Source organism: Procambarus clarkii, chromosome 24 (genome assembly GCF_040958095.1).
Source record: "Procambarus clarkii isolate CNS0578487 chromosome 24, FALCON_Pclarkii_2.0, whole genome shotgun sequence".
In the NCBI taxonomy this organism is placed as follows: Eukaryota; Metazoa; Arthropoda; class Malacostraca; order Decapoda; family Cambaridae; genus Procambarus; species Procambarus clarkii.
In genome coordinates, this window is record NC_091173.1 from 3,216,286 (window position 1) to 3,228,483 (window position 12,198).

Here is a 12,198-nt window from a genome sequence, read left to right on the forward strand (position 1 = left end):
ATATAAAAACACGTGGGTATGCGAAAGAAATGTTGTGTCAAAATTTCAAAGCAATCGGTGAAGAACTTTCAGAGATTAGCGATTTTGAACACACAAACATTTACATTTTTATTTATGTAGATTAGACAAAACTAAGTGGCAGGTAACGCCATAGGAAGTCAACGATCCAAGCGACAATGTTGTGGAGTGACACATCCAAGATATATTGTTGCCTGGAGGTTAGGTTAGGCTAGGTTAGGTACAGTAGGCTGATATGCCATCAAACACTTTCCAGGCAGCAGTATATCTTGGATAATTTGCCCCATAACATTGTCGATTGGATCAACTTCCTATGGCGTCACCTGCCACTTAAGTTTTGTCTAATTTCGTTATAAAATTATATTATTCAGGGTAAAAATATGTTTTTTCAAGTTCTACATTCAGCACCAACATTATAGTGAGTAAATATGTCATATTTTTTCATTTATTAAAGTACTGAAATGCTAGGAGGCTTTGGTAATTAGATGGACCAAATTCCTTGTGTCTGGGGACAGGCAGTCAGTTTATGGCTACAGTCCATGTTAGGCTTGTAGCGAAGTCCGAACCCCAGGCTTGAAATGCGTACCTCCCCAGGATGCAACCCTACAAGAAGCTGACTAATACTTATTTACTGCTAGGTGGACAGGGGCATTAGGTGATTGGAAATGCGCCCAACCATTTCCGTCAAACCCAGTATGATGTATGTACAGTATTAAAATTAATGTTTAAAATTTAAATTAATATAGTACAATATGTCTCTTACGATTTTTTTTATTAACAAGTTTAGGTATAGAGAGCATTTTGCTGCTACCATATAGGAAGCTTTGAATAATTCCGAGGCCCACACACTCTAATACAAATATACAAATACAAAATACAAAAATTTATTCAGGTAAAGTACATATATACAAGGTAAGATACAAAAGTTGATGGATTTATAGATAGAGATAGTACATACAATGCCTAAAGCCACTATTACGCAAAGCGTTTTGGGCAGGAAAAACACTAAGACTAAAACTTTATACGTACTTTAATCTCAATTAGTATTAATTGTGTTGAGAAAAAGTAAGAAAACAATGGGAAAAAAGGGGGGGGGGGAACATGGCATTACTCTGTCTTACTTATATGAGTGCGCTCTTATTCTCCTAGTCATATTATTTATTCTCGCGGGTTCGTCTAATTACCACAAGTTACCACAAGCTACACAAGCTACACAAGCTACACAAGCTTCACAAAGCTTCCTGGCAATACGTTAGTAATGAATAAATATGATATGTTAGGTTAGGCTGACCTAACTTAACCAAACCAAACCAAACCTAACCTAACCTAACTTAACTTAACCTAACCTAACCTAACCTAGCCTAACCTAGCCTAACCTAACCTAACCTAACCTAGCCTAACCTAGCCTAGCCTAACCTAACCTAACCTAGCCTAGCCTAACCTAACCTAACCTAACCGAACCGACGCTTGGATCGTCGACTTGATTTGGCGTCACCGGCTCTTTATTTTCGTCTAATTTCTTTATAAAAAGATACTTTTTCAGATTAGAATTATGTTTTTTCGTGTTGTACATTCAGCACCAACATTATAATGAGTAAATATATCATATTTATTCATTACTAACGTATTGCCAGGAAGCTTTGTGAAGCTTGTGTAGCTTGTGGTAGTTTGTGGTAATTAGACGGACCGTTTCTCGCTATTACTATTGTATTCACTCTATATTGCTCTTATAGTTTATTCTTCGTGGTTTTGTCGCGATATATAGGAACGTATACTTATAATCAAAATCTTAAAATAGAGAAAATATTTCGACGAGTAGGCCTATTGCAACTCTTAGCTATGACCAAATAGTTTTATTCATATGCAAAAGTTTGGGAAACATGTACATCATAATATATTTAATGCGTAAAATATATTTATGCAGTAAATGTCAAATAAATAAAATAAATGCAGCAAAATAAATAAATAAAATAGCATTATTTATTATGGTGCAAGTTAGAGTAGATCGGTAAGTTTAGAGCGCAGCAGCAGTGTGTTGTGGAAAATAAGTCACAGTGGCGGCTCAAAGCTTGGTGTGGAGGCGCGCTTCAACCTTGCCACAGAAGGGACGTCTTGTTGTCTGCCTTACTTGAAGGCCTCTAAAACAAAACAAGACACGATTTTTACCCTTTGTGACTCGATACTGCCTTAGGCGTTCTTCTTCAACGGATAATCTCATCATACACCGGAATTAACAGGGAGGTTGAAAGATATATGTAATTTTATTTCTCTATATAAACTGCAGAAGGTGTATTCGCCCCTACAATGAATTGGCTAAAGCGTTCTCATAATGATGATCAAACTATAAATCAGAAGACGGAGAAACGACGACGTTTCTGTCTGCCCTGAGCCCTTATCAAGTCGTGAGTCGTGAGAAGCAAACACATGACAATGGCCCAGTATGGACGGAAACGTTATTAGGAGCCCAGTGTGTCATGTGACACTTCCTTGAGTGTCACATGACACACTAGAAGTCTGGGGCAATGGAGAGTTTCTCCATCTTCATATGTGTAGTTTGGTCATCATAGTTGATAACCAAACCACACATATATTGCAGTGTTGTTCTTCAGCTATATTGGTGTTTGGTCTTATAACTATATGGTGGTGTTCTTAAGCTATATCTTGGTCTGGTTAGGCGCCATTTAGATTATGCAGTTCAGTTTTGGTTGCGTTCTATAGAATGGATATAAATTCACTTGAACGTGTCCAGTGTAGGATGACAAAGTTAATTCCCCAAATTAGAAACCTGTCATACGGTCCGTCTAATTACCGCAAGCTACCACAAGCTACCACAAGCTACACAAGCTACACAAGCTACACAAGCTTCACAAAGCTTCCTGGCAATACGTTAGCAATGAATAAATATGATATATTTACTCATTATAATGTTGGTGTTGAATGTACAACACGAAAAAACATAATTTTAATCTGAAAAAGTATCTTTTTATAAAGAAATTAGACAAAAATAAAGAGCTGGTGACACCAAATCAAGTCGACGATCCAAGCGTCAGTTAGGTTAGGTCAGGTCAACCTAACTTAACATCATATTTATTCATTACTAATGTATTGCCAGGAAGCTTTGTGAAGCTTGTGTAGCTTGTGGTAATTAGACGGACCCCTGTCATATGAAGAAAGATTAACAAAGCTTAAATTGCATTCACTGGAAAGGCGAAGAGTTAGGGATGACATGATAGAGGTTTACAACTGGATGAATGGACATAAAGGGGATATTAATAGGGTATTAAAAGTATCAACACAAGACAGAACACAAAACAATGGGTATAAATTGGATAAATTTAGATTTAGGAAAGACGTGGGTAAATACTGGTTTGGTAACGGTTGTTGATTTGTGGAATCAATTACCACGTAACGTGGTGGAGGTGGGGGTCCCTCGATTGTTTCAAGTGTGGATTGGACATGTATATGAGTGGGATTGGGTGGTTATAAATAGGAGCTGCCTCGTATGGGCCGATAGGCCGTCTGCAGTTACCTTTGTTCGTATGTTCTTATGGTCTTATTTACAGCCATGTTATTGTGACTCATCGTCTTTCTCTTAATTACCATTGGTTCACATTATTAAGTTGGTTCTTCAGGCAAGAAGTCTGCCCTGCCTGGTCTTAGTGGGATCCTGGTGGGTGTTTATCCTTTGCTCCACCGGAAGTCATTGGAAAATGTAGCTGCATTTTAGCATGATTGGGTTTAAAGTTTAATAGAGGCCATCTTGATCCTGATTTTGGGCTCCAAATTTGTTTGACTGCCAGGGCACTTAACACCTTATTGTTTGGGGTCGCTGGGTGTTGATATTCTTACAGCTGGTTCTCTCTGCAGGGTGGTGGTTTGGCACTTTCCTCCCTGGGTGATGCCAGGGGATGCCAAGTGTATTCGTAACTGTATACATGTCATATACATATTGCAGTAAGGCAGTATATTTTCCACTGATTGGAGATGTACTTCCACTGAGCTTAGAATTTTTCCTCGACATAGGTGCAACAGGGTACATCCGAAAATGTGCTGTAGCAGCCCCTAACCCAACAACAACAATAGTAAACATTTTGTCTAGGCTTCTGGTAAATAGCATTTTGTGCATGTATCACAAGTAAGAAAGTTATTACATGCATATTCACTTGATAACAAAGCTTTCAGTAAAATATTAAAGTACATATGAGTGCATTATTGTTCAGCTACAGGTATTTAATTTTGAATACTGTACTTCATAAAAAAATTTGCAAGTCCTTAGCAGTATTTTCAGTCAGTGTAGTAGGGTTTAACCCTTAAAGTGCAGCTTTGGAAATGCATGTCTGCCTGCCTAGATGAAAAAAATTAAAACAGACATTTCTTATATAATGATTAATTTGGATGTAAAATATAAAGAAAAGTGGAAATAAAGTTAATATCTTATGCAGGCGATGAGTCACAATAGCGTGGCTAAAGTATGTTGACCAGACCACACACTAGAAGATGAAGGGACAACGACGTTACGGTCCGTCCTGGACCATTCTCAAGTCAATTGCGATGAGGAAGTATTGTTGTTGTAATAGATTCAGCTACTCCGAACACGTTCCAAGTAGCACGGGCTATGGTGAGCCCGTAGCGGACTTACCTGGCACAGGAGCGGTGCTGTGGATGAAGTGATGAGGAAGTAGAGACAAGCAATAAATAGGCAAGAGAGAGCTGAGGAGCAATGTAAGGTGTAGTAGAGGGGATAGTAATAATAATAAGAGCTGCAGAGGGCCTATTGGCACATACGAGGCAGCTCCTATTATAACCACCGAATGAGAAGGAGATAGGAATAAGAAGAGGATAGCAAGGGAGCGTAGGAGAAGACAATGAACAGAAAAAGGGGAAAAGAGAGAAAGAAACGGAAAGAGAAAGAAAGATAAATGGAAGGGGTAGGCTTATGTTAGGTCACATTTCTTAGAAAGATTAGAGCATTTAAGTATATACTGTGAAAGGGAAGAGTCCACAGCAACAAAGCCAGGACTCAAGTTCATGTTGGGTACATTGTGTATTAGAGCTGATTCAACAAGATGGCGTCTGTGTAGAGTAGAGGCAGGAAAGATTATTTTGGAGGAAGACCAATCAATGGGATGATTAGAATCCCTCACATGGCAGAAGAGAGCATTGTTAGTGTCTGCAGACTTAACACTTCTCTTGTGTTCTTTAACCCTTAACATGCTCGGGGTTTAATATCCTGTCATCCCCACAGGCGCATGTCATTTTGAAAAAAAAAAAATTATTTTTTTCTTCCTAACCTGTTAATTTGTGTTCACTGATCACGGGAAAAATAATAAAAAAATCGTAAGTGGCATATATTGTCCGCTATAGGGCGGGGAAGTCTGGCAAATTATGGGCGCTGACTCAGCGTGCGTCCCAGGCGGTCTGTTGCTCGCAAGCTGTCAGGCCAGAGTTGCCACAAAGAGATAATTACCGAATTATTTCAATGTCTCTGATTGATTTTTCATACTTTTTTTGCCGTAATATTATTCAATAGTGTGTAGTTTGATATATTTATATAATAAAATGAGTGAATCATTGCTGTACTCAAAAATATGGTGTGCATATTGTTGATTCAATTATGTTCATCAATCAGTGAACAAATACTTTGTCGGTCATTACATTATAAGCACAGGTTATATATAAGTATCTACATGTTTTGTTCACTTTAACGAACCACTAAGTAGCTATTATGAGTCAAAATGTAACGAGGAGTGACCGCCGTTTACCAGACAGTCACTCCCGCCCTCCCTCCAGTCATCTGACTCACCCACATTCTCCTCCCACAATAATGTTTTTGCTATAATTCACTATATACAGACGTTATATATAAGTATCTACATGTTTTGTTCACCATAACTGTACATCTAAGCTTGTATGGTGAGTAAAGGCACAAAGATGTACCTGCTCACACAGTCAGCTGATCGGCGGCCGCCCTCAAGGCCAGACGCACTAATATTTCTCCTCCAACAATACTGTGTGGTGTTATTACGCTATATACACACATTATATATAAATATCTACCTGTTTTATTCACCATACTTGTACAAATAAACTGGTATGGTGCACAAAGACCATCGTGGTAACCAGTAAACAACACCGTCGTCTGCACGGTGGCGTCTTGCAGACGACGCCACCGCCCTCACCAAAATGGCGGCTCCAAACCTTCTCTTGCTGTTTATACTCTCTATACACACGTTATATATAAGTATCTACATTTGTGTTCACCATAGCGAACCACTAAGCTGGTATGCTGAGTGCAGTCAATAAAAGGTGGCCACACACAGTCAAAAGACATCGCCACCACCCTCCCTCCCACAGCATTACTCCTCCCTCCATGGTGCACAGCACTAAATATCACCAAAATCCTGCTATTATCAGAACCCTGGTTATTTTTATCACAGTCAGGGGTCTTCCGTAATAATATCATCGCTACATAATAGCATAAACAAGTATAATTTGGCATTTTTAGGCGATGCTGTGGTCACAAGCTGAACAGCAGTGCTGTTAGCTCATGCTGCATGCGTCAGGCTTGGTTGCTCACTCAATACTGAAGCCAATAACACCCGGGAGTTTGGCCCACGATTTTTTAAAAAAATGGCGTCTGTTTACAAGAGCCCTGATGAAGGTGTGGTGAACCCCGTGTATCCGCGGGCTGTTTAAATCTTGCGTAGTACTCCAACACATCATATGACGTGATGCGCAGCTGACTGGAACAACGTCCAGCACGTCATATGACGTGATGCGCACTTTAAGGGTTAAGTCTGTCATTCAGTGTATGGCCAGTTTCGCCAAAGTATTGGAGAGGACAAGACGAACAGGAAATAGAGTAGACACCAGCAGCATTAGAAGCAGGAGTTGCAGTGTGAACTAGATTGCTATGAAGTGTGTTAGTTTGTCTTAATATCTTACATATTTACTTGTTATGTGAGCTGTATAAGTTTACTAGGTGGCAGGCTCAGCTGAATCTGTCAATGCCTGACCTTGTCTCTTGTTGACACAATGATGTGTGGCAGAGGATTCCAGTGCTGAGCTTGAAACTTTTTCGCGTATTAGTTCATTTACTACTGATATAGTATTTGGGGTGAAGAGAAGGAGAGAGAGACTTGGGTATGGCCATGTACCCCCTTCTATACTGTATATATAAATGGAAATGTCTGTGTTCGAGGTAGGAGTCCACACAGTTAAGAAGAGGGAAAAGATGGGAGAGGTTGTGGAAATAGGGTAGATGGGAGGGAAAGGGGCGGGCAGAGGGAAAGTGGGGAAAAAGAGGTGCGGAATGCTGGGTGGGGACAAAGAAAGACTATTCCAGGCACAGTAAGGTACCCCCATCTAGTATGAGCATAATCAGTGTGCATATGTAATTATAATGAAATTTCAAACCATTATGATTATCACATTGGCATGGTGACATTTGTGATAACGTCATTTGCATAGAAAGCAATCATGAAATGATAGCACAATTTTTAATGGGGTTTAGATAAAATGCACTGCATCCTTATAGAGCTATTACAGTGTATCCATATTAACATCTTTGGTATAAAACTTGGCAATAATAGTTTATGATCAACATATGACAATAGTGTGTGCCACCAGTACCCAAAGCGCAGTGGTAAGACATTTGCCTCGTGCTATGCGAGTGATCTTTGCCTGGGTTCGTATCCTGGTTGAGAAGGATTGACAAAGCACCAATACTTAATTGTACGCCTCTATTCACCCAGCAATGAATGGGTACCTGGTTGTTAAACAATTTGGCGGGTTGTATTCCAGGGAAAATTTGGATTAAGGACCTGCCTGAAATACTATGCGTGCTAGTGACTTTACAAGAATGTAAGAACTCGTATATATATCTAAATAAATAAATAAATAAAATAAATAAAATAGCTGCACTTGAAGGATTAAACCTGACCCATAAACATCCTGACAGTAATGTCACAATAATGAATGTGAATTACACTTATATAAACTACCTTTATTATTGTTTAGTGTATATTGCAACTGAGTGTTTGGCTTAACACAAATGATTTCATACACTTGACAGTCTTTAAGTTGGGGGGAGCTAGTGCACTATGATGATAGGTTTTCTGATTTATACTATTTATTTATGCTAGTCCTAAAACATTTTTGTGTGAAAAACAGTAGAAGCTCAAACTGCTGCTTTTTATAAGGCATGTTGAAATATATGGAGGTGCCTTTTGATGATTACTTATATGGCATATTGTACCTAATATAATACTAATGTAATGTATTACTGTACTATGGCTTTAACTTGATTTCTCAACAGTCTATATCATGCCTTATACTAATGTGGCCATTTGTAAAAATAAATAAAATGTTTAAAAAATAAACTATTCCTCTAATCCCTATTTTGTTTATGCATTTAATTAAGAGTACGCAAGTATTGTATGTTTACTATAGATTGACTTATTGATATTATACCTTTTATTGGTAATTCTGTTCTCTTCTGTAATTTTTATCTGTACTGTATACAAGTGCTGGTTCTTATACAATACAGTATTAATTTTTTTCTTTTAGGCAGGCGAAATGGTACGAAAAGGTAAAGATGGAGCACTCCATTTACGGCAGATAAGGCACTATATGGAGACTGGAGCATACCTCTCCTCTGTTCATATAACTGAGAAGAATGGCATAAGAAAATCATCAACAAAGTTTTTAATGGAAGGTATATTTTTGTGAATAATTTGAAATTTTAAAAGTACAGTATTGATGTTCTTTTAGTGTGTATAGAGTAAATATCTAAACTCGTACATTTATTTCATGCGACAGTTATTACAGTGATCGTTGGTATGTCAGAGTGTGAGAAAGGTGAGTTGTTGGGTAGTGGAATAAGTAGAGAGAGAAATACACTACTGTATAATGGTCTGGGCATATGTAGAGAATTAGAAGAGTAATTGACAGTTTATTTTATTCATTGAAAAATTACAGGATTATTTTAGTGATAGGTATTGGGCACCCAACCCACAAATTTGAAAATAAAGTATTTACAACATTTTGGTCTGTCCTGGACCAATATCAAGTCGTGACTTGTTATTGGTCCAGGACTAGATAATGGTCCAGTACACGCTGAAATGTCATTATTCTTTTGGGGGGGGGGCCCCTCTTCGGCTCCCCGGAGCTATCTGGCTGATACGGATGTATAAGCTTTGGGCATCAGTCAATGTACATGGAGTTCTAGGCCTACCTGGGACTACGAGCCAGAACCAGGCCCTCCCTCAGAGAAGCGCGAGGAGCAATGGCCTATAGCGACACCTTATACAGTACAGGTATATGGTTTAGAGGTACTTCATGTCTGTCATCGACTGGGTCGGGCACCCAGAAAGATAGGCGCCCCAAAATACCCCTCCATTCTGGTTAAGAAATGCTACCAAACGCTGAACGAGAGGATAAAAATGATCAAACGAGCATGATGTCATCTCGTTACCAACGCGCTGTCATCTGTGCAAACCCCTCCCTGGGAGGGGGAAGGGGGAACCCCAGACCCCCTGTCGGCTATGAGAGCTGTTAGTTCTTGGCTGATGTCAGTGGGCTACGGTTGTGTACCTCCAGCTCCGGCTTTTCTTTTCTGTTCTTGCTTCGGTGGTGTGCGAGCTGAGAGTATACTCACAAGTAATCGGGCTGCATGTGCTTAGGGTCCCCCTTCCCTAAGCGCCCTGTAAGTACTGCCCTTGGGGCCTCTTTCCACAAGTTGCCTTAGGAGCTACCTCCGTTGTGTCAATTACTGCTCGGTACTTGTCCACCCTTGGAGTCAGCGGGGGGGTTTTCTTGCTCCTCTGTTTGTCTCTGGGTATGGGGTAGTATTCGTCACTGGTAGGGGTGCAGAGTATTTATGCAGCTAGCAGTCACCTCTCATAGCGGCTGGCTCTGCATCCTGTGGGTGCGCTACCCTCTTGCGGGGTTTTTTGTTTCTTTTTATTCCTTGCCTTGGCAGGGGGGGAGGGGGGTCTGCCTTTGGATTTGGGTTCCACCTTCTATATTGGTGGTACTCCTGCTAGGCCCCCCGTGAGCATACATGTCCCAGGGGTGCAGTCTTCAAAGTTTGTTTGGTAAAATTGGGAGCCGGTTAGTAGTACCCTGCCTTGGCTTCCCGTAGTGAAGATTGAAAAGCTAAGGGCCCTGGGAAACCCCATGGGGGTGTGTGGGTCCATTGAATGTGACCTCTGAGTTTCCTCCCCCCCTCCCACCCTCGCTTTTTGCAAGTTTGAAAATTGCTGTCCCCTTGTCTCAGGGTGACTCATTGTTTTTGCCTCCGTCCAGCTGCCTGTTGGGTCGGTTACACCTTCGACCCAGAGTCCTGAAAGTTGTTGCTTGTTAGTGATTCTGTTCACCCTATTCGCGGATGACTTTCTGGGTGCTGGCGACGGGCGTTGCATGCTGGGTTTAGATTGCTGCAACACACTAGGTTGTTTGCTACACTGGAAGTCCCGAGGCTGCTCAGTTTTGCTTATAGGGTCCCAGACTTCGGGGTGTGAGGTGCTTCGGTGTTGGTTTGGTCCGCTCCCCTTCGTTCCTTTCCTGCTGTGGTGCTTATTGGTCCCCCTCCTGCTTCCGACTCCAAAGCTTCTGACAGCTTTGGGGTTGGGGCGAGGTTTAGCTGGTTTTGAGACTCGGGCAGTCTTGGGGAATGCCCCTTCTTGGGTGGCGACAGAGGCATTCGAGTCGGTTCCTCCAGCCGTTGCGTATGTGTCTGACCAGTGGGCCCCCTTTCCTTAACCCTTACACTGCTCAGGGGTCATATGGACATTTACACCCCTGTGCGCAAGAAAAAAAAAATTCAAATTTTTTTTTTCGTCTTCTAAACATGTTAATTTGTGTCCCCTGAGCACGGAAAAAATAAAAAAAAAATCGTAGGTGACATATTTTGGGCGCAATTGACCGAGGAAGTCTGGCAAAAAGCGGGCGTTGACAGAGCGGTCGTCAGACCCGGTCAGCGTCACCCGCGTTGACAGATGGGAGTTGCCACAAAGATATTATTACCTAATTGTTTCAATGTCTCCGATTGATTTTTTCTTAATTTTTTTGCAGTAATATTATTCAATAGTGTGTATTGTAATATATTTATATAATAAAAGTGGTTAATAATCGCTATACTCAAAAGTATGATGTGCATATTAGTGATTCAATTATTATGTTTATAAAACAATAAACAAATAGTTTTGCTGCTATTACACTCTATACACCGGTTATATATAAGTATTGGCATGTTTTGGTCACCATAACGAACCACTAAGTTGGTATTGAGTCGAAAAGCAACGAGGAGTTACCGCCACACACCAGCCAGCCACTCGCTGCCACTCCCTCAACACACGCACTAAACTTTCTCCCCCAACAATACCAGTTGTGGTGTTATTGCACTATATACAGACGTTATATATAAGTATGTGTATATTTTGTTTACCACAACTGTACAGCTAAGCTGATATAGTTAGTTCAGGCACTAAGAGTCGTCGCTATACACAGATGGCGGCTGGCGGCTCCCTCACTCTTTCAAGGTCACACGCACTAAACTTTCTCCTCCAACAATATCTTTTGCAGTGTTATTACCCTATATACACATATTATATATAAATATCTACATGTTTTATGCACCGTAACTGTACACCTAAGCTTGTAGTGCGCCCAAAGAGCATATTGGCCACCCTCTAAACAGCTAGAGAAATCGTGCAGACGACGTCACCTCCGTCACCCATATGGCTCCTCCCAGCATAATCCTTTTGCTGTTATTACACTAATACACACATTATATATAAGTATCTACATTTGTGTTCACCATAGAGAACCACTGACCTGGTATGGTGAACGCAAACAATAACAGGTGGCCACACAGTCAGTAAACGATGCTGTCTCCCTCCATCTCTCAGCATCACTCCTCACACAGTGCTAATTATTACAACAATCCTGCTATTATCACAACCCTGGTTATTTATATCACAGTCATTGGTCATCTGTAATATTGTCATCGCTAAATAATAACAATTATATATTTATTTTGACATTTTTCGGCGATGCTGTGGTCACAAGCAGAACATCAATGCTGTTCGCTCATGCTGCGTGCGCCGGTCTTGGTTGCTCCAACAGTACTGTGCCTCTCACACCTGAGAATATTGCCCACGATTTTTTTTTAAAATG

The 12,198-nt window shown here is 40.6% G+C and overlaps 1 protein-coding gene across 4 annotated transcripts in view; it reads left to right on the forward strand.

The window, feature by feature from the left end:
- The window catches only part of LOC123761800 (uncharacterized), a 653,931-nt gene that overhangs the window by 526,824 nt on the left and 114,909 nt on the right, over positions 1 to 12,198 (forward strand). For all 4 annotated transcript variants that reach the window (XM_069330457.1, XM_069330459.1, XM_069330458.1 and 1 more), the window contains one exon: positions 8,587 to 8,734. In XM_069330457.1, the coding sequence (XP_069186558.1) occupies positions 8,587 to 8,734 (148 nt within the window). The remainder of the gene's footprint in view (positions 1 to 8,586; positions 8,735 to 12,198) is intronic.